Consider the following 27,678-nt stretch of genomic DNA (forward strand, 5'->3'; position numbering starts at 1 on the left):
ACGTGACTACAAAAGCATCTGACAAAGCAAAGCTGTGTTGAACATTAATCTTCTTAATGTGGTTGGGGTGACTTAAAAACCAAAAGCTCGCCAACAATTTGTCGTGTGAGCCTTAACTAACAAGCAGTGTGCCAGGCTCTGGGATAAGTGGCACTCAACCCCTGTAGCCAAGGCCTCCATTTTGAAACAGTATGCATTTCAATGTATTAGGGAGGCACAAGGGTTGGAGTGGAGGGTCATGGGTAACTGAGCTGTGTGTGAGCTTCTATCTATGTGCATGAGAGAGAGACATTGTGCTTGCACCAGACGAGTAACGGCTGCTATTCACAACTGTAAGGCCCATTTTTTCCACAGTGTGGCAGAGCTCGACAATTGCCACGGCAGCCGGCCTGTGGCCTCATGGTATGTAGACACTGTCGCTCTCTTACACAAGGGGTGGGGGGGGGGGAGAGAGAGAGAGAGAGAGAGAGAGAGAGAGTTTACAGTGCAGTGTGAAGGAGACACCTCAGCTGCCTCCTGAAACATTCAATCTTTTTTTTCTAACAACACATTTGAAATGAAAGAATAATGACGTAGAAAAAAACTACACCAAAAAAGCGCAGATTCTCAAACTATTCATTCCTTTCATCAAATAAACTTCAAATGTCTGCACTCATTAAAAATGACCATCGCTGGTCATCTTTATTAGCGCTCCTCGGCAGACCTCTGATAAAAGGGACTCTTAGAATTCCTTTCAATGAAAGGCACATGTGAGGGTCAGACTCACATGTTGTAGGTGACAACCTGCTGACCAAAGGGGACCGCACAGCCTCTTTAGCGCCACACGGTGGGTGTGTGGTTCTATCCAGGTGCTGCCGGACATGTATGGCTTATTGTTGAGCTTTGTAGGACAATAACACTTTTAACATACAGTAAATCAGTCTTTTACTCTAAGTGATCGTGGCTACCAGCTTCAACCCTCAGACCCAGCAGGAGGTGGTCTATAACCAGAAACTGACTCACACTCTCACAGCAGGTGAAAAGCTTTTCAACACACTTAGAAGTGCAAGATTATTATGTTCTGTAAATGAATGCATTATACAGTAGGTGACCAGAGATGTGCTAATTAAACCTTGCAGCTGCTGATTTCTCTTTTAAATGTGTCAGATCATTGTGGTAGTACATTGTAAGCTGTCAAATGGCCAAAAAAAAGCCTTTTTTTAACTTATTTAGCAACTCAATCAAGAATAATTTAAAAGTCTCGTCTCGTCGTCCTCCACTTATCCGGGTCCAGGTCGCAGGGGCAGCAGCCTCAGCAAGGGGACCCAGGCCAGCCTCTCCCCAGCTAATGTAAACGTTAATACCTCATCTCAAGCGTCAGTTGCATGACGCATCTCATCCTGTACGCAGCGATTTTGTTCAAGTATCTGAACATCGGGTTTCTTTTTCAAACATTATGATTCAGTACAACAACCAGAAATTTGATGTTATGCATGCGTGGATTGAAAACGCTTTTTAACTATGTGGCAAATTGACCAGTGTCGACAGCAACATGTGACTTTTCAACGAAATACAATAAAACATTCAAGCACAGGCTTTGTATCAAAGGGGTTGGGTGTTCAGTAAGACACTGGAAACAATGTGTTGATACAGGCGGAGGAAGCTCTGTGCCCTATCATTGCATGTCTGATGACAACAGCACCAGGCTCCAACCCACTCATTATAATCATTATTTCAAGGGAGGGAAGAGGCCTACAGCTCATATCCTTTATCTCGTCACAGCACGAGTCGAAGACAAAAGGACAACTCTTGTCAACATGAAATACAGCGCAAAACAGAAAACAAAAGAACCTTACAACAATCAAAACATGACACAGCATGAACAAATATCCAAACCTGTTCATGAAGTGATAATACACTCTTGTCCATCCTTTTATTCTGAATGAGGGTTTACAACATATTTGCCTCTGTATAACCCGGTATAGTTCTACAACACCACAAATTACAACCTCCAAAGTGACAATTCAAAATAATTCAAAAAGCCAATTAAACAGACTTGATGAAGCTGATGTGTTCTGCTGTACCGAGGTGTACCCAATAACTTGACATGTGAGTGTATTATTGCAATTATTGGTATTTGATTCCTTTTTTTTTTCGTATAAACAGCATTTTCCACCATGTGTGCCCATCAAGCCAACTTTCACTTCGATGAATGGATGTGATTTGTGATGTAGCTCTGTGCTTCTGCAATCAGTGTGTCTTGTTTAAACTGAAATAGATTTCTCACCCTAGCATAGTTCAGCCAAGAGGCAGCCCCTCTGTAAAATAAACTCCACCAAAAAAAAAAACCTCAAATGATGAAGGAAGAAAAAAACTCATTTGCATATTTGAAAATCTCCATCTTAAGCACTCTCTTCTCTATTGCTAGCAGCTATGGCAAAAAACTGAAGAAAAAAATAACAGTGATTAATGATTACTTCTCAAACTGGGAGTGAAACAAAACAGGATAAATAACCGGAGAGAATGAAAAAAAACTGATCACGAGTGGAAGATGTGAGAATAAAAGAAAGATGTTAAATCAATGAGATTTAAATTGGAGTCAAAGTTGGATCGGTGGGGCTGATGGCTTCCCTCTCTGGGTGTCAAGCATGTATCGTGGGTGTGCTAAACAACATCTAAACATCCCCAAATCCCCAAGGCGCCTTTGGAGTGGCAAAAGAATCTGGGAAAGGAACTGGCTGGGGAAAAACATGAGAGGAGGTTAGGAGGGGGTGGATGCAAGAGGGAGATATAGAGAGTGTGTAATAGGGGGAGAGAATCAATGGGTACCCCCCAAGCAAATAAAAGCCATGACATCATCGAATGGCAAAGACCAAGGAGTGGGGTGGCGAGGAGAGCACCCACAGTCGCCCATTCTGCTTCTCGGGGCCCGTCCACTGGAATGGGTAAGAGCTGAACAATGAGCTCTAAATGAATGGGATCCCAAATCCCACAGGAGGAAAACAAATCACCAGTGGGAAAGGGGGAGGGCGAGGGAGAGATGGAGAAAGAGACAGAGAGGGATGGATAGAGAAAGAGAGACCCTTAAAAAGATGTGCACACAAAGCAACAAAGCATCTTGGGACATGTAGAGCAAGGCAAGTAGAGACTGAGACAAAGCTGTCTTTGTCCCTCCTGGCTGGTGGGTGGCTTGGTGTGAAGGATTTGAACGTGGTAGCATTAACATCACAGCTCCCCAATATATTGATCAAGCCATGTAATCCCTCACATGAAAAAAAAGGAGAGGTTGGATCTACTCTGGAAGTGTTGTTTATTGGAACTACATGACAAGAGGATGTGGGAGGCAGCAACCAGGCTTTACATAACTTGTCAGGGGAGCTTTGAGTTGCGTTCAAAGTTTGGCCTGCTGCTTGTGATGCTGGTTTGATGGAGACACGTGAGGCAGCAAGGGATGTTCTGGGAAGCTGTGATCACAGCACCTCCTCACAGAAGTCAAAGCGGGATGTTTAGTTGCATTCCTCATCACACAGTGTTAATAAATAAAGCCACAACCTTCGTTGGGAGGGCTCGAAATGTGTGCACCAGAGCGTATGTGTCTGTGTGTTTCTCACTCTTTTGTGTGCCTTCATACAAAAAGCTTCCGTTCCTCCGTGATTACAGCACCGATGCTGCAAGCCAGAACAGAGAAAATATATTAGAATCACAAGAAGAAGAAAAAAAAAAAGTCTTTCATGTCTGACGCTTTGACGACAAAAACAAGCAAGTTTTCACAAACCAGAATTAGTTGCTATATAATTCAGGACGTTAGCTGGGGACAACTTGACACAAGAGTTTCAAACAAATGGAAGAGTGACTCATGAATAAGTCACAAATACAAAAAAAAAAAAAAAAAAACCAACAAAAAAAGGAAGCCTTGACATTTATTTTTGGGGATGAATAAAAACAAAATGCTGGAAAAATTAGTTGAGCAGTAGAACAATGCAAATATGAAAGAGTTGAAAGACACAACAACAGCCTGATCTGCAAGAAGTCTAATCGATTCAGAAGCACTTGTGTATGAAAGAGCACAATTAACAGGAGGGCTTCTGCGCTCTTACAGACACTCAGCCCATGAACAATTTGTAATAAGATACAGCTGGAGCTATTATTTAGCCACAAACAGTAAACTACTGGAGTACTCTGACATCACATCCAAAAGGAACCATATGTGGCGGAAAAATCCTTTTCGTGAACAAGGAAGTTGACATTTAAAAACATAGGAAATGTGTTTTCGATTATTTTTTCAAAAAAAGCACAGGCGTCTGAGTCAATAACCATAAACTGAGAGCGTACTAAAAAATAACCGCAGACCATCACTGTATTCCTACCAGCTGTACTCCTGACCCTTGACCTCTCTGTTGAGGATGAAAATCAAGCTTTATTGACTGATCTTTTTAAGCAACCGGTGTATAATTTTTCTCTGTATAAAGTGGCAAGAGCCTGACTTCATCTATTTGAATGCTAGTAAAAAAACAAATATAAATAAATACGGTTATAATTATTACTTAACCCTATTAATAGCTCCTGTAATAAAACAGATGCAAAAACATCAGCAGATCCTCATCTGTGAGTCAAAAAGCTGCAAATATTTTGTGGTACTTCATCATGGGTTGGTGAAAAAGCAAAACATTGTGTTTTACACGAACGTAAAAGTCTAAACATGTCCTTCTAATATTTATTACTATATTTTTCCTCCCACGGCAACTTCAGTATCCCATCAAATAAATTATAGGTTCCTGCTACTGAGATAAAGGTGACCTTTCTCACAAATTTTGAGTTCGAAGACCATAGATGAAACGTAAGAAAATCTGTTTTGGATTTTATCTAAAAGCTGTATTTATCTAATGATTCCCTTCTATGACTTGAAAATCTGAAGACCTTTAAGTTATCTTTTCTCATCAAGTCTGTGTGAAGCTAGCAGCTAAAGATAGCCTTTGAAGTCTGAGCTGACATGTAGAAGCAACATTAGCTCACTAGCTCTTACCCCATGTTTTTACGGGCTAGCGTGTCCACAATAAATATTGAAATTGTGGTGGTTGCCTTGCAAGTGCATGTTCTGTATAATGAATGCCATCCTGCTATTGGTTGACAAGAACACCGGCTCGTTCTAACGCAACAGGACAGATATACAGAGAGAGTGAGAGTGACTTTCAGACTCATCAAAGCCACATCAACGGCTATTTGCAGGTTTATGAATAAAAAGGAAAGTGGATGCGCTAAAAGAAAAGGCGGGGAGGCAAAATGATGTAGGATGCAGTAGAGGGGCACAAGACAGACTAAGACAGAAAGTTAATCCTAATAAATAGATTGTTACTGTGCCTGAGCTCATCATAGTGTTTGTAGCACATGCAGACTTGTGTCAGTTCCTTCCAGACTAGAACAGTGGATGCCAACACTCAAAAAAGGAGGTCCGAGACAAGAATAGTTTGTACTCACAGGTACACATTTGATGAATGTTCCCTCAAGGTACATTTGTTACCTCAAAAGAACAATATTACTCTCCAAGAGACTAGACAAGCACAAGTAAACCTCTTGCCTAATAGAAAGTGTACAAAGTGAAATGAGGGGTGCGCTTTTCTCGAAATGGTAACTCCAGCACAAGTGTTTGTACGCCTTTAAGAATCCACTGGTGCAAAGATCCGCATTTTAGGAAGAGGAAGTAATAAACATATTTATGCTCCATATTCCCATTATTTTTAGGGCATATGTTCTTTCAAAATGCAAGATGGTTTGATATTTATTTGGGTTAACCTAAATTCACATAATTTAAAAAGAATAAAAACGTCTGACTTTGAAGCACTCACAACTTTCCCCCTGCGGATGATGGCTGGTTGAAAGTACGTAGTTTTGCTAAGCAGTAGCTGCCTCTGTTGACACCGAGTACAACTGATATCATTCCCATGGCTATAAATCTAGACCCACAGAAGTCAGTTTGTGTCACAAATGCAGGCGCTAACAACTATGAAGGAACGGTCCATACTCTTCCTCTGTCATGACTCGTGTAATGAGAATTCCGATCTAGGTTTCGGTACGTGAAAGCAGCACTACAAGCTAGCCAGAGTTTTGTGCATGGTCCGCTCAAGTTACAGAAAGAGGCATACATAGTTCTGAGGAGGAATGAAACACGCCAGTGCGCTTCTCACGAATCTCTACTATCAATATAATGTTGAAATTGTTAGTTGATGTTTAAAAATGCAGCATAATATTGCTTCAAATTCCCATAAGCCAAAAAGCTGGAACACCAATGAGGTCCTCTGAGAAAAAGAAAGCCCTCCACATGAGTTTGGAAGCCAGCCTGTTGAAACGAGATATCTCTAGAACCCAAAACCATATCTCTCTGTGTCCCGAATGGTTTGTTAATGCTGTGCAGTATTTTAAAAATACAAAGGTAGGCTGTGCAAGCGGATTAAGCGCTGCTAAGAATACATTAAATCTCCTCATTAAAACCCTCCTCATTTGCTCTTCATCAGAAATAGATATTTGTCTTTTTAGGGTGAAATACTTGAAAATTCCTTCTGCATAATTTAATGATTTTATTGAATTTGACTTCGGCCAACTCACACATGAACTCCATAATGGATTGGTTTTCTCCATTCGAGTTGATTTCACATCACTCTACCTTGATATGAAAATAAAACAGAATAATTCTGATTAGGTTTTTCTCTTGCATAACATTTGCGTCACACTCTGAGGTGATTTCACCTCAGTAAGAGACTCTAAGCGGCGCACATTAAAATATGACGAAGAAATTAAATTTAGTGAAAAGTAGGTGTGTATGTGTATGGGCCAAGTTAAGAACACCCCAGGTACTGGGCAGGAAGCCACTTCTGTCTTTTTTAATTTCTCCCCTTCAAGCACAGCTTTATTCCACGAAGACTAAAACCGCTACAGATAGGTAGATTGTGTACTTCTATTTTAAGGCATGTGGAGTCAAAAAAACAAACAAAATCTGGTTATGCGCTGACGATATAGCATGCTTAGCAATGAAAACTGGTAAAACACGAATAAAGGTACAGATATTTTATGCTTTTTGACGTTTGGATAAATAGAAATCTCTCCACATGACTAAAAACTCTTCATGTGGAGAGATACTAGCATTATTATCACGGATACATATTATGATCCACGACTGCCATTACTCCATACATCACTTGTCCCACAGGGAATTACGGAGTCATCATACATAAATCCCTCCACCACATTTCAGCCATTCCCCCAGCCTTTTTCTCATCATCATCCTCTCCAAACTATTTTCTTGTTATTGTCATTATCCAGTTCCTCAACATCTCCTTCCCTCTGCTCTTTGTCCTTCCTTTCACCTTCCCCGCATCACTACCTCTTCTCTTCTCTTTCAGCCGCTTCCCCCTTCTGGGATAACACACACAAGTTATTCTGAGCAACAGGTCTGGAACTGAATGAGGCATGCTGCGCACTGGGAGGCCGTCCTCACCAGTCCTTCTGAGAATAAAACTAGGGATCAAACTCTAGATATATGAAGGATTGGATGAGTGAATGTTTAAAAAAAAAAAAATTCCCTACTGAATACAATAGAATTTATTTTCCAAAAAAGCTGCTACACTGGAGCAAGAGCAGCAACTGAACGTGTCGCGACGTTAAGAAAAAAAAATACCCTCCTTGAAAGTGAACAGAGCTGCATATCCTGAAAAGCTGCCCGCAGTTTGTCCGAACATGTTCTCTAACATCTCCTCTATACTGTCTGGTGAAGGAGATGTGAAGCACCCTTGCAGTCTTCCTCCTCCTCCTCCTCCTCAGAGAGTATTAATAAAGCAGAAGGCTGGTCAGATGGGACAGTCTCTACTCTCTCTCCACTTCCAAGCAATCAATAATATGCAGACAGACAGCCACCAGAGCCGCCCTCTATTTCATTTTCCTTTCTTTATCTGCTTCATCTTCATTACTTTACTCCCTGTGTCCTATTTTGTTTTCACCTCTTCTCCAAGTCTCTCTTCCTCTGTCACCTTTAATCCTCTAATTTCTCCTATTTGCAGTTTTCCATTCCTGTCTCTAAGACAGTTAGCAATGAGCGTGCTATAATCTGTGCCGTAATTAGTATGACACTTGCAGCTGAATTTCATTTCTCCACTAATTTACTTCGAAGTCTTCAGAGTTTTTGAAATTCCAGGGGTTGAGCACTGAGCAAGCAGTTAGCAAGAAAAGTTACCATCACGAAACTGTAATGAGAAAACATGTGGAAATTTTAAATAACTCTGCACACCAAAACTGTTTTAATACAAAGTCACACAGGCATCCTATTCATTTACTACCTCGCTGCCCGGGGGACTCTTTATGAACTGTGAGACAACAGCACCCCCTGCAGCACAGTAGAGGATAAGCTCCTCTCTAACATTCAATGCACTTGATCCTCATACCTTCTTTCAGCCCCCAGCTATCTCCTCCCACAAGGGGAGTTGTGTAAGTGGATTTAAATAAATTAGTGTTTCATTTACTAGCTTAGAGGAAGAAAACAGTGAAAAGTAGTCCATAATAATTTTTACCAAAAAAAAATCCAACAGTTCTCGTGTACACAAAAATATAGAAAAAAAACATATATTTTTTCTACGCCTATGGGCCCATACTTTATGGCGGCATCTATTTCAATATCCATCCATATGTCGTGCTTAATTCCATATTCAGGCTGAGCCGCCAGTCTCTATGGACAGAATACAAAGCCGAAAAAAAGACACTTTACTAGTTAGCTGGTACACAGACTACAGAGGGTTAATCAGGTCCATATTTTGAGACAAAAACTGTAAAAAGAAAAAACAAACAAAAGCACAACAAAAGGCAAAAAGTCTCAGTATCCACCATGTATAAGAGCAGTCTTCCGACGCATTTGCAACGCTAAAGTGCCAAAACTTGACAGACGGCTGCACAAGTTTGAAAAAAACATTTTTAATTACGACTCTTTCAATTCATATTTTTTTACATTATGTTTCTCATTTTCGTTGCGAATTCCATTGAAATGACTACGGTGTGATTTTAGTGAGAATCCACATCGATCAAAGATATTAAAAGAATATATCAAAGAATATCTCTACAGCAACACAACATTTAATTTTGAATAGCAGTTTCACACACAATTAACCTTTAACAATTTAAAAATTGCAGTAACCGTATAATGAGCATGATTAACTTTTGATTGATTGTGGAGCTGTAACGTTATGACTGGCACTTGATTAACCCTAGTACCAAGAATCTATTGATATTTAAGGTTGTTAGTGCAGTAACTCTAAATGAAATATTTCCTTCAAATCGCAAACTTCAAGGTTCAAATATCATTGAATGAAATAAAGAAATCTCATTTCCCTGAAGCTTCAGAGAGAGCCTTCTGATGGGTTCATGAGGTCCTGGCAATGAGAGTAACTTCACAACATTAGCTAATTGGTATCCAAACAAACTACTGAATTCTAATGGATGGAAACATAACACCTCTTTAGTGTTGGATCTTCATATTTGTATTAAGTTTCTCAGTGTCTTATTTTTTGTTGTTGTTGTTGTTTTTTTTAATTAATCAAATATTTAGTGCTAGACCTCATTAGGGAACTGTATCAAAAATAGCTTTTATTTCCAGCAGTAACATTATTATGCAAATGTTAAGTATTAAGAAGAAAATCATAACTAATGACCTAAATACGACTCGTACCTACAGTCATTAGAACAAATATTGTAAACAAGACAGGATATTGTGCATAAATAGATACAACTCAGCGCTAGTGGTAGAAGGAGCCTCTAGTAAATGCACACCCTGTCAAATTCTGGCTATATAGTAAACCTCCAAGAGACCAAAGAGACCCTGGAGGTTTCAGATAACAAGCTCCCTGATCTCTGGTCTTTACACTACAGTTACTACGGAGCCAGATATCAGTCTACCTCTGGCTTAAGACAGATCTCCTGGGATTACCATCTATTAGCGAAGAAAGAGGGACAGGTTGGGAGGAGAGGCTTCTCACATTACTATAATTACAATGTTTTTCACCCGAGATGTTTTTGTCTTCAATAAATGTGTGTATGTGTGTGTTCGCACCTCCGAGTCTTCGCTTTGGAGTCCCAGTTGGAGGACAGCATTTGGAGACTTCAGTCTGGCTTGGCTGGACTGGGCCATCTGCAGGTTCAACTGCCAGCCGACATACCCCAGCTGAATCACACAAACAGGGCTGCTGTTACATTTATGCCATGTAGGTTTGATGAAAACTTCATGTTTCAAATTTCAGATGTTGAAAATCAGAATTACTGGATTAAAAAAATACACACAAACTCAAATGATGCCAACATGAATTTTAATTTTGATCTTACAAAGATGCATTATGTTGTTTCTTTTGTCACTTTTAGCTCCCCTTAAAAGCAAAGGATATAATTTCTGCAGTTTATGCCTTATTTCCAGCCCGCCCTGGGTGATAAGCTACTTTTGTCAGTTTTTTGACACGTTAGACATGTTGAATATCCACATGCACCTCAAGAGAAAGCTGCAGAGAAAGCGAAAGCCTGTCATTTAGCTAACTCGTAGCGTGTTAGCTTGTTTAAACTAGTATGGTGAGTCTAAACTCACATTCTGGACAACAAAACAAAAATGGATGGAGGAGTTTCACAGAGAAATCGGACATTATGAAGATTTCCAGAGTATTTAACTAACTTCTAGTTAACTTCCATATGTGTACAAAGATCTTAGTGTAAACAAGGCTTTAAAATTACATAATAATAACAAAAGCTTGGAGACGCAATGAGGTAGTTTTATTGTGATATATCCACCAGACCATGAACAAGGTGTTATTGTTTCATTTATGTAATTTGTCACATTTATTTATATTACATAATCTGAATGAAATAGTAGCAATAACATCAGCTACAAATTAGGAACATTAGACTCACCCACCACTCATGTTGCTAACATTCTGAAGCAAATCATACAATATCATACTAAAAATAACGTCATGAATGTTGGAACATTATCTGGCATTATCTAGTTATTAGCTTGGTGGCTAATATAACCCACATCCTAGTGTTGTAGTAAGCTTGATTGGCGTTGAGGTATTACATCATCATTAGAATTTCACCACATTGTCTTTGTGGAAATTATTTTGTCATAAACTGGCATGTAAATAATAAAAGGGTATGCTGGGAGGCAGAGAAAATTAAACTTGACAGGCAGTCAAATGAAATGTGGCTTAAAAATAGATACGATTGGTCCAGTAGTTTTCAAACAATTTAATGCTGAAATGTTACATTGTGCCTTTGCACTGTAACCTCTGGATTTCTAACCGGTACCGATACTGGCGTGTTACTTAACTATAGTAATTCCCTTGGAACTTGCAGGTTGAATAAATTTCCTTATTGCTTTAATGGTAAGAGAAGATCAGTGTGGTGCGTCAGCCAAAAACCTTGTAATGTCTGCTCAAATCAGTCGGAGCAATTCGCCAACTGCCTGGCTGATATACGGAGTGATTCCTCATCAGTCAGCTGTAGCAGTGTGATAGATTAGTGGGACTATGTCAAGGCAGGGCGGTGAAGTGTTTTATGATGCAGTGAGAGGCCATAATAATAAACCTTGTGTAGCTTGTCTGGTCTGGGGGCTTCTATCGCAACTAAGGAGCCATGTGAGGTGGTGAAGGTTTGCACCACATCATTCCAACAACATCCACATGAGAATGAGCTAACACCTCCAATGTGATCACTGTTTACTCAGATTATCGACTAAATAAAATACATTGTATTATTTCATTGGAACAAGTACATATTCCATCATCAGTCATTAACAACTATATACATTACAAATCATACATATAGCACATGCTTATTTGCATAGTTTTCTGCTCATTCACCACAGTGATGATGTATTCCTGCATTTCCTGATCCATCATACAGGATTTAAATATTTGAATATGTTTGCTCTCTAGAACACGTAGGAGTCCTAGCAGGCGACTGATCTTGAAAATCAGCTTCATAAGTTGCACATGAATGAAAACTACTGTTGGGTAGAGCACTGAATACACTGATTGATTCAAGAATGATCAAAAAAACGTGCTGGTTCCAGACTCTTACATATAAGGATTTGCTGCTTTTTCTTGTCATTTATGACAGAAAATGAAGTCTTGGGCAAAAGAAACAACGTGAAGAAGTCACTTTGGGCTCAGAGAAATCACGCTGAGCGTATTGAGAATTTGCTCATCAATTTTTAGACAAATCAATAGTTGTGAAATTAATCTGAAGATTTATTGATGATGAAAATAATCATTTATTGCAGCCGGTCAGTCACATGACTCAACATGTGACCAAGATGAACTTTCTGTTGAATCCTTTTACGTAGGGAAATGTACAACAGCAAAGATCACAGTTGCTTGAGTTTGACTGATACTGCATAATTATCAAAGAAGACAATAATAGGAGATGATTCAACACAACAAGGGCTGTATGAAGTTTGTGCGTTGAGTGTTTCTGAGTCAAACAATCCAGGGATGAAGAGGAACAAGGTGGCAGTGGAGACGGTTCCTGGTTAATTACAGTAGTAAACTCCAAATCAAATAACACTGATTAACTGCTTAGCTGCAATACAATCAAATGTTAAGTCTTAAATATAGACAAGAAAATGTGCCACACGTATAAGAATTCCCCCCCCCCCCCCCGTGCCTCAGATACGCAGCACAGATTTTCTTTAGGATCAATGGCTGACATGGCCATCTGCTGGTGACAACGAATTCAAAAGGGAGGGAAAGATTATGTGCAAGACATAGGCGAGGTGGGCTATATGAATGCATGACAGCCAGAACAACTCCAGCAAATGTGACTGGAATGTACATGCTGCATATTTATGTCATGTTAGATCCTAATTCCCTAACTTTGAGAGCAATGCTGTTTGAAGTGTCAATGTTATACAGTGGAACAAGTTTTATAAATGTATGCCACAACTGAGCTGTAAAAACTCTTTGTAATCCAAAGAGCTGAAATGAATTGTCACAAAAGCAGGTCAGCCTTAATATGGATAGTCTGATGTTTGAGTCAGTGTAACGTCTCATGACAGAACTCACTGTTAAAAAGGCAGAAAAAGGCGAAGGAGTTGATGTTTTATATGGATTCCTCTTCAATTTGACACGATGTGATGTCAGCGCCATGTTCTGTTAAAACCTTTTAGCTTATTACATTTGTTGCATGTGTTCATGTTCAAGGTTTTGATGGCATTAGGTTGCATCTGGGTTAATGTTCCATGGTTTATGGGAACGTAACAATTGGACAAGTGAGAACAAGCTAAATAACCTGATACTTCAACCAACGAAGCATGTGAAGAGCTAAAAGAATTACTTTTTCTTCTAGGCAACCATTTGTTGTATTTTTATGTATATTCTGAAGTATTTCATTATAAAATGTTAATGTTAATAATAAAAAAAAGCCTGCTAAATGTAAAGAGTACTTCAGCTGAAAAGAAGATGGAAACACCCCCTCAACAGATACATTAAATCCTACCAAACATTTACGTGACATGATAAAATAAAAGCTCGCACAAAGCACGCATAGAGATTCTAAAATGAGCAGGGGGTGACTTAACACTGTGTAATATTTGAATGTGAAGGAAAAAAATGCTCTGATTTAAATAGTTTGTGAGTGACGATTTGATACGATATAGACAAGAATGAATGAGGAAAAGGGCTCTGCATGGGGGAGGGGAGGGAAACCGATTTCTCCACTTGAACCGACTTCTGATTCGACATCCAATAGTAGGAGGAGGGTAGAAACCTGACCACGGACTGATAATATACAGTTGGAGCCTTTCCAGCTCCACTGTGCTATTTGCATTTCAGAAACTTTCCAAACTCTTAAGCACAAAGTGTGTGACAAGAACCCAAAAGAAAAAAAAAATCTGCTTGCTTTAAATCTTACCTTCTTGGGGGCAAAGATATTGTGCTTTAGCCCCTCCACCAGCTCGGGGCCAGAAGTGGCCCAGGTTTGAGAAAAAACCTCAGCCTTGTCTGGGTTTAGATGAATGGCCTCCAGCTGCTGCTGCAGAGATGTGGGCTTTACATTATGATACACTGCCTAGAGGAGGAGAAGAGATTATCAACTCAACAATGTGACTGTGCAGACACTCGTAATACAACAGTGACCCCAGCAGGAAAACTGTGCTCATTGTTTGGCTCCACAATACTGGGTGTGAAAGCAGTTTACCGTCATTATCTTCTATGTTCTGCTCTCCATGACTGAGAAACTGCAACTTTACTATAGATTATAAAACTTACTCATATTTTATTTTGCCATTTTCTCAATTAGACACGTGCAGCAAAGGAAACAGTCATACAACACATTTTGCTGCTATCACGTCTACCCTTGTGTTGCCATTTACAAATATGAATTACTCTCAAAGAAAACAGAGCTTCCACAAAAGACCCACTGAGTTTTTCATTCTATAATCACAGAAGAATTTGATACCGCTTGAGTTTTCTCACTTGCTCTAGAATAAAAGCGGCTGTTTCCAGGACCAAGTTGAGAGCCTGTTTATCCAAAGACAGAGCAGTTTGAAGTTTTTGTTCCTCCTCCTCACTGAACGTCCGTTCACCCTGTGAGAAAAAAAATGACTCTGATTAACGCATCTTAAAATATCCGTTTTCTTCTTAGCCACTTGTTAAATAAGAGGGTTCTTCCAATGTAATCATCCACATGGGAAAAACATTAAATAAAACCTTTATAAAAAATATGGATGGAAATTATGGAAATTTTCACTGCTGTTACAGCTTTACTCACTGTACATTAAATGCACATAGTTCTTCTCTGAGATAACAAACATATCTCTTACATTAAATATATATATATTGGTCTCTGCTGACTGGGCGGTGATAAGAACATTTTAGATTAAATAAAAACTAAAAGTAAAATCACTCATTCAAATGAATCTTTTGCCCAACACACAGTAACTATGCCCAAGAGCAAAATCATTAACAGTGGCTCTATTTGTGATTATCTGAAGAAGTCGTACAAGTTCTTTATTTTTCACAATACTGCAACCTTGCAGAGATTTATAGCTGTGTTCTACATTGTATGACATAAAAGCATTTTAAGAAAAAAAATTCTTTTATCAAGTAAAAAATGTGCTAAATGCATCAGACAGATTATAATTTAAAACAAAACCAGATAAATTACTGGAAAAAGCTGAGTGATCCAGAGGGTGTGTGTGTGCACAATCATTCGTGCAATATCTGACTGATGTTCCAGTCATTATGCATGCACTGCTTGTTCTCTCTCTCTCTCTCTCTCTCTATCTATCTCTCTGTCCATCATGGCAGCTTTACTTAGAAGCCTCAAAGGCTTCTTGTCTTTGGTAAGGATAACACTGTGGGGTCTTTTACCTTCAGATGTAGCTTTTGTATTATGCGAGAGATCAATCTGGAGAACTTGTTCACATCAATTGTGTTGATGAAAGTCACTGCTTCTTTAATGCTGTTTGGAAAAGAGGAGGCGTGGGTATTATTGGCAGTGTTGTGGACTGTGCTTAGATCATTTAGACACAGAATCAAGAGCTCCAAGTGAAGGAAATATAAACTCTGACTATCAGTGAATACCAAAGCTACCTCTTTATGTTAGCAACTTAGGGATGGAGGCTGAAAACATAGAACATTTACAACATCCAGTTCTCTACATGAAATTCCACACATGCAGGTATTTGATGTATAAATGCACTAACTTTCCACATATGCATAAAAATTGTCAAATTTTGTGCTGATGTAAACTATCTTTAATTACATTAAAATTCTGCACAGTTGTTCAAATATATATCTGTTAATCCTAAACTTGCATTTTTAATTATATTTATCAATTTGATGGATAGATACAAATGAATTAAGTCATACTAAAAACTAAAAATTACACTGCTAAACAAAAAACTATAGTCATTCATAAGAATATACCTATAGCCACATGTGAGCATCTTTATATATTTTAATATAATATATTTTTTCATATATTTTTAAAACTTAACTTTGAAAAGTAACCTGTGAACCGTTTAAGTTGGTTTTCAAAACGTCCAACTATCCAATAAAATATACATCAAAAAATATGCTACTATCTAAAGCTGAAAGGAAATAACAGTGCTAATTAACGTTACCTGACCGTCGTAATGCTTCCAACAAGTTACAAGATTATAAGAGCAACAACATCAATTATGCTAAGCTAGTACAACTTCATTCATAACGATCGTTTTCATGACGATTCTGTGTGGCCAAGCAAGGCTACAGGAAGCTTAAAGTTAGCAACTTAAGCTAAGGATTCAACATCTCTTTGTATTTCAGAAACACGACCAACCTTTGTGTTTCTTTAATTACTGAAGTCATTGTGCAGTCGAAGCAACTACAGCAGCACCAGCATCTGTAAACACAGTTGTCATTTCTCTCTTCCTGTTGTCACAAGACGAATCACGTGACAGTCAAAGCTGCGTAAGGATACGTAAAAAGTCGATGGAAATAATGTAAATAAGCCCACGATGAAACTGGGGGAAAAAAATCGTTTATTTATTCGTACACAATGATAGTGTATTTCCGAAACACCGTGGCCACACAGTTGATTTATATTGGGCGTTGTGTGCGCAAAACTGCGCACGAAGTCTCTCTGAAAGTAGTGCATCACTACGGCACGGACGATGGACAAACAGAGCCGATGATAGGCGACAGCAAAAAGACTCATGAAAGAGTTTAATTAGAGGTACGGCGCAAAATAATCTGTAGTGGCTGATCTGTACGGTTTCGATTAGCTAAAAAGTACAATATTTAATTTCATCAAGTACTGTCTTCTTTTATACAGCCTTCAAAAGTTGGTGTTGCTAATTAATTGAATTTATTTTGTCTAGATTATGTGTTCCTTACCTACACATACTTCCTTTACAGTTTTTGCAACCAATCGTGTGTTTGAAATAGGGTTTAATAGTGTATAACTGACCTATAAATCATTGTAAAATAACTTGTTGACTACTAAGATTGTTTCATGAATCACCATGCATTAAAAGTCACATTTTCAGGCAGATACAATTTCACAATAAATAATAGTACAATATTTATCTAAAGTGTGTGATTCCAGCAATGACTTATGTCACATTGTTAAACAAGTGAGACATCCAGAAAGAAAACAAGTAAATCTTGAACTCTACTGTTAAATCCTTAAATTTTTGTAGCCAGGATGTGCAACTTGAATTTACTTATGACTTTGACAAATATTTCAATGAAAACCAAAAGCTAAAAATAAACCATGACTCTTCCAAAGGAAAAGCCCCTGTTTCAGTAACTCCCAGTCTGTGATCCGAAGCATCTTTGTATTGATGTCAGTTATTTGAATATAAATCTTTTTTGTTTTACATGAACACTTAAAACATGCTTTGTCCATATAAAATAATAATGAGGAAGCACATAGATTTTCAACAGTTTATTGTGTTGTAAAAGGAGAGAAAAAAATCATGCACAAATTAAAATTAAGATATTATTTGTTAAGACATGAAAATCATTTTTTTGCATACAAATCAGAAAAAGAATCATTTCAGGATCACATTCACTACTCTCTGACGCAGCATTTCTACTATATAATAACAATGTTTGTATTGGTTTTTACAAACACGCCAATGGAAAGTTTATGATTTCCGATACTGTCGCAGATCTTTTCCAAACGTTTCCATTTACAAGACTTTTCATTATCTGCTGAGTATCTTAGTTTGGTATAACCAAACCATTAAGACAATCCAAACCTTCACATGCTAAGATTACTCTTCCGAAGGTAAACACTTGAGTTATTTCAGTTACAAAGTGAAACCGATTTGAACAGTAGCAGCTGAACATGAGGGGGCCGACCTCTCGAGAGGAAGAAGGAATGTACCACTGTTAAATAAATACTTCATTTTTCTTTCAAAATAGATTAAAACAAAAAACATGTAAAACATTCTTTTCTTTAATAGGAAAAACAAAGAGAGCACGCCAGACCAAGAGAGTTTTAAATCACACAGTACTTTCAAGATGTATACTTCTGGTAAAACATAGTGAATTGAGGTTTTGGTAAACAAATTGCATCATGGTAAACACTGGCTGACATCTGCAGACTGCGGATCATGATGCCACTATTTGAAGGACGGTAAGTTTGGCACTTTTATGCTGATGTCACCAATGTTGATGTTTCTGGGCATTTCTGGGAGGTTCATGTTCTTTACAGCTGAGACGGCACGAGCAGGGGCTCCTGCAATACCGGCCTACACACACAAACACGCACGCGCGCGCGCACACACACACACACACACACACACACACACACACACACACACACACACAAGCACGCACGCACACACACGGAGGGTTGATAAGATACAAAGAAGTGCATCAAAAACAATCTGCACATCACAACACGCGGAGCAGTAGACATGAAACAAACGCACATCCACAACACAGTACTAGTACTAGACGACAACCTGCTGACACAATGCAAAAGCACTTGACTATGACAGACAAACATGTGCATATGTACATTCAGATGCCTTCATAGCTTCAAATGCACATGCATTATTGGATTCTAGATTAATTTACATCACAACCAGAGCCAATTATGAATCAACTGTGAGGACATACTGTACTAGGCCATTCAATAGTTTTAATGTATTGAGCAGTACTGGACATTCATCAGTGGACAAAGGCAGCATTTCTGAAAGTGAACCCACCGGACTCTTGAGGACCGATAAGGGTCAAAATGCAAGGAGAGAATCGGGTAAAGCAGAAAAATGGGTTTGGATGTGAAGACGGAAATGATGTTGGATAGATAGGTACAGTATGTATTGAATGTCTTGTGTCAAATAAAGAAATTTAAAAAAAAACCACAAGAAATATAAGCTTTAGCCATTATAACACAGGTGATACCGGACTTCTGGTGGGCTGGATTATTTGTGGCACTAAAAAATAAAAGATTCGACTATCTATCTTTTGTCGAATTGAATTTTTGTGGATAAGAAACTAAAGTATTGCATCATTTATACATCAAAAGGTGTTAACTACTGATGACATGGGAAAGTTTTAATCCTACTATTGAACTACTGAGGGACATCTATTCTCAGGGACAGAGGGGACAAGTCACTCTAACACAATGAATCTCAATGTGAAACGTTGCAATTTAGCATTTGAAAAATAAATCTGCAATCCCTGATGGTGTTACATTTTTTTTTTTTGTTTTTGTTTTGAGCAGACACTTGAGGATCACTGCGGTTAGAGATGCCCCGAGTGAATCTTAAACAGACAGACCCAAAAAAGGCCGACAGGCTCCCAACACAGAGCTGTGCATTCTTTACCACTGTGAGAAACATGTAATCTCGTCAAGTGGGATATAACTGAAACTATGACCGGAATGTAGCTTCACATTTACTTTCCTGAGGTAATTTCTATGGACCGTTTGTCTTATGGGCATTCCTGACTGTGACTACAATCAGGAAGACTCGTGTCAGATGGAGAGGCGAGTGTAGGGTTGCGAGGAATGCTGATCCAGCACATGGGCTCAGTATTCAGGAGTCAGACTACAGATAGTTTTTGCTTCATAGCGTGTGAGCTAGAGAGGCACCCTCTGTGCTAGTCCACGTGACGATATAAGTAGTCCCAGCAGACCGCAGGACAAGGCAGTGGTTGATTCTTTTGTCATTTTAAAAGAAGGAAACATTCTCTATATTGTCTCTGTGGGGTGCATTAGGTGTCTCGTAAAACTATGTGTTGCTCTTTCCCCTCCTTTTCCACTGCAGCATTTTTTTACTTTAGTCCTCATAGTTTTGTGTACTGTTCCGTCTTAGAAATTTCCCACTACAACGTATAACATTAAAACCGCTACTATGTCTCCTGTGTCACTCCCTTTGTTTTTTTACCCCCAAATAAAAACGAAATATAAAAAGTACACGTCCTTACCTCGCTACGTCATTTTATGCCAGATCAATTTTGATAATAACATATAAAAGGATTATAAGATCATTTAAATATTTGTTAACTTCGAGCGTAACTTGGAAAGCACAGACCTCCGGCAGAATGTAACCTCCTTAGGCGAGGATAAACGTAAAAAGGTGTTTGTCTTTCATCAGATTATCAATTGCTTCTTTCAACACGGGGTGAACAGCAGGTACATCCGGAGATGAACCATCACCCTCTCTCAGACACAGGCACTATTCAGCATGATATCATTAAGATGCGGTTACTGCGGGATCATGTCGTTGTTTCTATTATTTGTTTCACATGTGTAAATTCAAATGATGGGATTCTCAAACTAGTTCAAGAGACATGACAACATTTTTGGGTCTGCCCTGAAAGATTCCTGGTGTATGTTAGTGAAGTTTGTTTGCTACTTCATGGAGGAGCCGTATGGAGAGACTCAGGGGGGAGTAAACTGCAGTTAAGGTTACAGTACTTGGTTGTAGATTTAGCAGTACCTGTGTCTACCTGTCCTGCCTGGTAGACTGAAAGATAAACGTCTGTAAAGAGAGAGAAGAATGGAAAGAACTAGACAGGGTCAGGAAAAAGAGGAATGAGGAATGTTAAAGCAGGTTAAAGTAATTACAGTTTATCTCCATAGAAAAAAAGTGATAGGACCTATCATAGACCACACATTTAAAGTCAGAAACACTGAAAAATGAAACTGCGATTATTGTCATGATTGTTGATATAATTGAGAAACATCAGTTTATTCAAAAAGATTCATGCCACTCGATGAGTCTGTGCCGGATTGGAAGAAGATTAGCTCATTCCTTATTCCCCGGACACTGCCCTATAAATGGCCAGTGTCATTTTAAATTAGCATCACAGTGAGAAAACACACTGCGGTCTAGGGTAGGTCCAAGGGAGGGAGGGGAGGGGGGACAGACAAGAGCAGCTCTGATGATTGTAGAACAGTAAAAGGCTCTGCTTACAGAACATCAATCAAAAAGAAGAACCTGTCGGGTTAAAAGCACAAAATGCAGCTCAGATATTTTTATTTCAGATTAACGCTGAATCTTAAACGTTACAGTACATTACAGCCGGTTAGAAAACCTGACAAATGTTTGTGTAAGCCACAAAATGCATCAAATTTCTACAAATTTTGCACAAAATAAAAGGGAATCCCTACCAAATATCGCCTATGGGTACGGCTAAGATATTGTTGCCGTGACGGTTCACGGTTCAGACCAAAAAAAAAAACATTAGTTGAGTCTGTTTTGAGGCTAAATATACACATAATAGGGAAAACAACAAAAGCAGAAATGATTTCATGAAATTGTCTCTGGCTGTCTGTCTGATTACAATGCTCCAAATGAAAGAAAATGAATGTTTATCTGCTAGCAGAAGCAAAACGAAAAGCAAAGCAGTGTCCTTGCGAAGAGCAGACATCTAAGCAAGGACACTGGCCTCACAGCTGTTACAAGACACGTTAGAAAAGCATTTAATCCAACAAGAGCATCATATTTAGAACATAGGTGTACTCCTTTAAAATCAAAAGCATATTAAAAAAAAAGAGAGAGAACGCACCTTACAACCACAATTTTTTTTTGAGGGGGGGGGGGCATCAGAGATGATAAGGAGTTTTCAATGATCACACAAGGATAATGGTACAGTTAATCGCCTCAGTAATGACAAGAGTGGTGATTTATGATTCTTATATTATTCTGGAGGGTTTAGGAGGGAATGTGTTGAGTCTTGAGCTGTGTTTAGAGCAGTGCAGTAGCGAGAGAGGAAAGGCCGAGGGGGGGGGGGGGAGAGCGCAAACTCTCAAGAGTAGGTAGGGAGCATCACAAGATCACTGGAGAGTAGCATGCAGGGTGCAGCATACACACATGCCTGCATACTGGATACGACACCTCATTAGAGTATTAAGGAAGATGGCACTTACCTCAGACTTCTCCATCTTGTTCTGAGCATCCACCTGTGTGATGATTTCATTCATGTTGGTCTCCAAGACCATCCCACCCATGACCATCTCTGCCAGAATGTTGTGAACCTGACAAATCAAATGTGAATTAGACAGTGGTACAATTTACGATCAACATGTGTATGAATGTGAGGGACGTGGATTTGCGCTAAAAGTTTCAACGGGCACAGGATTTGTATTTTTGTTTTCTTTCTTTTCATCATAATAGATTTCTGACAGTACGAGTATCACCTTTCAAATGCTTAAAATACTTAAGAACACTGGACATTCGTTTGTATTTATCCTGCTCAAGAGACCAAAAGGGACACAATGATAAATATAAGACAGCATAAGCAACAAATTATCACGCCTGAGACAACAGTACCACAAAATGTTTCATATTTTTGATTGAGATCGCACAAATATGTCAGTTAATCCTCATCTCCTTTCAGCTGTACATTGCAGCATTTAAGATTACTGCAACAATAGCAGACAATTAGCGTGAGAGAATACCTTCAAATTCTCACGAACGTCATGTTTTAAGGGTTTGGATGCTACTTTTTTTACACGTGGTGCATTAATCCATTTGGACGCAAGGATGAGCGGCAGTGTTAATGTTTGTGATTCTACGTTGGGGCTAAAAAAAACGTCCTAAACATGCCTTTAAGATTACTTTTCAACTGGAATGTGCTATAAAAGTATTAAGCTCCTTTGAGGAATAACTGATCAGCCAGGTTGTGTGCATAAAATTAAGCGTGGGGGACGAGATAAGGATGTAGCATGTGTTGTGATGCAAGCGTAAAGAGCATGTGCACAGTTTAAACCGTGTAAAAGCTACAAAACCCGTTTCTTTTCCCCTGGATTAACTTTAAAAGGTCAAATTTTTCATCACTTCATGTGCGGATTGTGACAAATTTTCACTCAATGGTAAGAGATGCTCGATCAAACAGACCTCAACCAATTCTACACCCCTCTAGCAAAGCTTGCTGAAAATTAGCCCTCGAAATTATACCCTGCCAACAGATGGACGAAAAGCAAGAAAAACATTGCAACCTTTAACACACGTTATAAAAATTCAAGCAGATAATTAGAGGGTTGTTTTGTTTTGTTTTGTTTTTTAAATCCACACGGGTTAATATCAGTCATTCAAGCAGTAACAACACAGAGGTCAATAAATCCATAGTATTTCCTACCTTGTCTACATGGAAAATTAAGTCTAGCTCGCAGACATTCTCAAAGCATTTGTCCAGCGTTTCCACAAATACCTGGAGAGTATAAAAATGAAATGTGGGACAAAGAATTTCAATCAATTAGAACACAAAAACTACTACAACGAAGAGTGGTTGTTACCTGGATGAGGTCTAAAATTCCTAGTTCGCTCTCTGAGGAGTCGACGCAAAACACAAAGTAGAGCGTGGCGTAGTGTCTGTAGATCAGCTTGTAGTCGGACCCTCCGATCAACCTGGCATGCAGGGAACAAGGGTGTGTTACTACAGCATGGGCATGCAGCAACATCCTCTCACACACCGACTATGATGCATGTGAAAAAAAGAGACACCAATAAAGATCTCGCTCACACACACACACACACACACACACACACACACACTGTTCCCTGATGACCTGATGTGAAAAGCACACTGTAAACACGTCACAACAAATTAACCAAAACATCTGAAGAAGAAAAAACAGAATGTTTACACTTCTGGAGATATCGCACACTTGATACTAACAAGGGGCAGCATGGCTAAGAGGTAGAGTGGCTGTCGAGTAACCCAAGGGTCGCTGGTTGGATGGATATGGAGGGCAGTTTGATAGGACCTTGGAGAGTGTGTTAACACACACGAATATTACAACCTGCTTCAGCACAACAAGGCACCAGGAACACTTATACTGCCTGCCCCAGCCGCTGAAGAAGACAGGTTAAAAAAAAAAAATATTACAACCCAGTAATCCCATCCAGTCACTTAACTGATAGCCTGAATTTTGTTTATGACTGTAATGCTTCCATGGAGTTGTCTCAAATGCTGAGTTTATTATAATTTGGGTTTGATGTCAATCCATTGAAAGCAACAGTGAGTTGAGATGGGGAAAGTGCCGACAGCAGGCAAAGATGCCAACGATGAAATTCCTGGATCCTCACCCATGAATGATCAACATGAGCAAATATCACATGCTGAAGACCCTGTTAACACCTGTTACGTAGCATCAGAACGTGAGGGAATTTCGGGGTAAAAGATTGTTTCTCTTGTTTAGCAGCGAGCAGGTCTGAACCTCCACACCTCAAAACTTACATTCCACCTTCTAGGAAATTGCAGACGTTCTCATCTCGCTTGGAGACCAAGTGGAAGGTTTCCCTGATGATCTGTTGCTCCGTGTCTTCACTCTACAGGAGCAACGAGGAAGCAGAGATTGTTAAATTGTTATTCAAAGATGATGATTCGTAATGCAGTAATATACATATATATATATATATATATATATATACACACACACAAACACACACATCATAGTGAGAAAACGGTGATTCGGTTGCCTTGTCATATTTAAACACACACCAGCACCCACGGGCTTCAGAGGCCATGATTTCATTTTTACAAGGAAGTCTTATCTTTGTTTACCTAAAAAAAAAAACACAAGCATTTACTAAAATACCTTGAGGTGAACTCACACTTGAAAGATCTCCTGAACTAATAGAGACCAGAGTCCTGGAGCGCTGCACTCAACTTTTATCCTGTTCATAAATATCAAACAACCATACTTAGTTGTCAAAGAGCTTAAAAGGCAAAGCTGGAAATGCTATCTGGTCTGATGTTTCTGCAGTGTTTTGTTGGGTGCAGGTCTAACGCCGAGTCAGCATCACTGATGGGCGCTGGTGTCCTCATAGACGACTGGAACCTGGAACAGGTCAGTGAGCACAAGTAGAACCCAGTATCCTATACACAGCTAACTAGAAGGCTAAACTGGTCATGTGACTGGAAGCACGGGGCTAGCTCAGAGGTTAGCCACACAGTCACAGAAGTACAACTGTGCAGAGAAGCAGCATCTTTTAACCAGGAGATGATCCCTGTTGGAGGTGTTAATTGTCTCTAGTCCCCCCAGGCTGGATCAGACGTGACCTTTTGACCTAAGACAGTTCCCTGAATTATGGGTGAATAATCACTTGCCCTGATTGAACTGCGGGATGGCGAGAGAGCAGTGGGTTAGTGCTGAGTTCTACAGTAGCAACTAAAAAAACTCCTATCAAGATATTATATCATAGAATAATGCAATTCAAAACACATTTACCATTCTCGGACTGCGTAAATGTAGAGCAGAATCAATCACTGAATAATTGATCAAAGGAAATTAAAGCCATAAAAATTTGTTTGATCATGGATTAATCATTTCAGTCTTTTTCGAGAAATATCAAACATTTACTGGTTTCAGATTTACTGCTTTTTTGTGATTTTGTGAAAAAACGATGTAAAAAAACAAACTCTTGAGGTTTGTCCTGTACAGATACAGTTCAATGTGTGATTTTGGTGATATTCCAGATTATTGATAGGTGGGTTGGGTACCTGTTCACCTGTGTCAGATAGGGCGAGTGGGTCGCTGTTTTGTTTGTTAACTTCAGTGAACAAACTAAAATTTCCTGAGAGTTTGTTGAAAAGTTTTACGGCGAAACAAAAACATGTACGTAACTTTTACTCTATAAAAAACACGATGACTCATTCACACTCTGCACTCCATTAACTTCTGAGTGTCCACACACATTCACATGACCAATCTCTCCATAATCAACACAATCGCACAAAAAATGGTAACACCATCGACAAATACAACGCCGTAACTCACTTTGCGAAATCTATCAAGCACTCATTCATGATGCTTGCAAATACTTTTGCTCTAATCTCTTTCTTTTCTCTTCTTCGATGAAAAAGGGCACACACACAAACTTCCAAGTTTGCATGTGTTTTTCACCATGTACATAATGTTAAAAGTCATGTCAACTTCATTTTATACATGTGGCACTGACATTACATATTAGATATAAAACAAATCGATCTTAAAATATGAGAAGATTATCTGCAACTCACAAAAAAAACTAATATGCTGCATCCATTTAATGAGGGGGGCAGAGGGTCTAATTCCATTTCTGGGGTCTCCCTCCCTCGCTATTGTTGCCTGTGAGCAGGGGCAGCCAACCTTGAGATATAAATCCAATTAGAAGAACAAGCTGACACAGCTCGCCCTGCATATTATATAACATAACACGCTCCTGGAGGCTTTTCTGACAAACTCTGACGGTCTATTTTATTGACGGCGAAGCCTGGTGAAAGACTGAAGTTAGCAGCAGAGTCACACCAAGCACAAGGGCGTTATTGAAGTCATGTGACCCAAACAGAGTGAACTCGGTGTCTTCATGACTACCACAGCTGGCTGGAACACTACCGCTCCTATCTACCGCAATCTGATAGCCTGGCTTCGCCTTGCATAACTTGAATAATTCATATCCTTTTTCTTTTTTCTTTTTTTTAAAAAAAAAGGACAGCAGGGTTTAAAGTGATATCTTGAAGATGGTTCGAGAGAGCAGCGCGTCACTTTATGGTTAAAGTACACACACTTTCCCCAAGCATCCAAAATCACGTTTGCTAATCATTACAACACAACTTCCTTGATTTACTCTCCTAGCAAATTTTGACTATACACACACATATACATACACACACACACACACATATATATATATATATATATATATATATATATATATATATATATATATATATATATATATATATATATATATATATATATAATCAACTGTCAAATAATCAAATAATTAATAGATATTGAAATGTCACTCACATAATGCTCGTAGAATTTAGAAAGCCTCGGTTTCCCGTGATTGTTGAATATTAAAATGGCTCTTATCATGACTGCTGCTGCTAGGAGAGAGGGAAACGGGGAGCAGATCAGTCAAGGATCAGTCTACGGCAGACTGTTGTCTCTCAACTCCCGTGAACCCAGAAGCTACTGGGATTCAGGGCTAAATCCCGTCTCGATTTAAGGTTAATGCGGGATAGCTTCGAGCTACACGCTGCTGCTACTGCTCCATCGTCTCTTTACGGAAATATTCCACGTCAAAGGACCAGTCATCCTCCTCCTGCTCTACAGGGGCCGCGATGGTTCAAACCTCTGCAGGTCCACGCCCGCTGCGAGCCGCCGAGGGGGAGGGGGGGCATTTAGGTATGTATCGGGGGAATCATGACATGTATATCACCTCCAATCTATGTTATTTTACAGAAGAAAACCTTAAAAAAAAGAAAAGAAAAAAATGTGAATATAATAATCATTGACTCAGGGAAAAAAGTTCAAGTTATCTCATTTTAAATATATTGTTCCTCTCTTGCAATTCAATGTTTTAATTATAAGAAATAATCATAGGATGTCACTTTGAATAGAGTTTTTTCCAAGTATGAACAGCTGCACAGCACACCATGCCAGTCAAGATGGACCAAAGCATCAAACACAGTAATGGCGAGGAGTCCCGTCGCTCTCACAGGGACGAGATCTAATGAGTCTACAAAGGGATCTGTTCATGCAACTTCTGCAGCAGCAAGACAGCAATTTCAAGACTGTTGTGGAGTTTCTTGTGAACAATGTGAATACTCGGATTGACAAATTAACCATGGAGACACAGGAGAAGCAGCCTGCAATTCTCCCAGAAGGAAATTGATGATCTAACATAGAAAAATGAGAAAACTGAATCAGAGAGAACAAATGCTTGGTGCTGAAACCAGAATA

At 39.1% G+C, this 27,678-nt stretch overlaps 2 protein-coding genes across 4 annotated transcripts in view; both read right to left on the minus strand.

Moving 5' to 3' along the window:
* The window catches only part of commd10 (COMM domain containing 10), a 54,030-nt gene extending 37,461 nt beyond the window's left edge, over positions 1-16,569 (minus strand). Inside the window, exons 1-6 of one of the 2 annotated variants that reach the window (XM_086206485.1) lie at positions 16,318-16,569; positions 15,366-15,456; positions 14,469-14,579; positions 13,906-14,061; positions 10,064-10,174; positions 3,591-3,647 (exon numbers count right to left, since the gene is read on the minus strand). In XM_086206485.1, the coding sequence (XP_086062611.1) occupies positions 3,591-3,647; positions 10,064-10,174; positions 13,906-14,061; positions 14,469-14,579; positions 15,366-15,456; positions 16,318-16,346 (555 nt within the window). In that variant the 5' untranslated portion in view covers positions 16,347-16,569. The remainder of the gene's footprint in view (positions 1-3,590; positions 3,648-10,063; positions 10,175-13,905; positions 14,062-14,468; positions 14,580-15,365; positions 15,457-16,317) is intronic. The other variant, XM_086206486.1, reaches the window with a different exon arrangement.
* Positions 16,570-17,414: 845 nt separating this feature from the next.
* On the minus strand, positions 17,415-27,048 carry ap3s1 (adaptor related protein complex 3 subunit sigma 1). 2 transcript variants are annotated; one of them, XM_086206488.1, is made up of 7 exons: positions 26,740-27,048; positions 24,183-24,274; positions 23,239-23,350; positions 23,082-23,153; positions 21,871-21,978; positions 20,438-20,479; positions 17,415-18,238 (listed from the first exon to the last, which is right to left on the minus strand). In XM_086206488.1, the coding sequence occupies exons 1-6, from the start codon at positions 26,806-26,808 to the stop codon at positions 20,444-20,446; spliced, it is 489 nt and encodes a 162-aa protein (XP_086062614.1). In that variant the 5' UTR covers positions 26,809-27,048; the 3' UTR covers positions 17,415-18,238; positions 20,438-20,443. The 2 variants fall into 2 exon arrangements, with proteins under 2 accessions (XP_086062614.1, XP_086062613.1); XM_086206487.1 differs by lacking the exon at positions 20,438-20,479 and having other exon boundaries at positions 26,740-27,044.
* Positions 27,049-27,678: the final 630 nt, after the last annotated feature.

Source organism: Aulostomus chinensis, chromosome 6, assembly GCF_037954235.1.
Source record: "Aulostomus chinensis isolate RoL2024-O1b breed Wild chromosome 6, RoL_Achi_v1.0, whole genome shotgun sequence".
NCBI lineage: Eukaryota > Metazoa > Chordata > Actinopteri > Syngnathiformes > Aulostomidae > Aulostomus > Aulostomus chinensis.

Coding starts and splice junctions, on each gene's coding strand:
- ap3s1 (XM_086206487.1), bottom strand. CDS start 26,808: ATGATAAGAGCCATTTTAATATTCAACAATCACGGGAAACCGAGGCTT. Junction 23,351..24,182: donor AATTTCCTAGAAGGTGGAAT/GTAAGTTTTGAG, acceptor CCTGCATGCCAG/GTTGATCGGAGGGTCCGACT. Junction 23,154..23,238: donor GAATTTTAGACCTCATCCAG/GTAACAACCACT, acceptor TATACTCTCCAG/GTATTTGTGGAAACGCTGGA.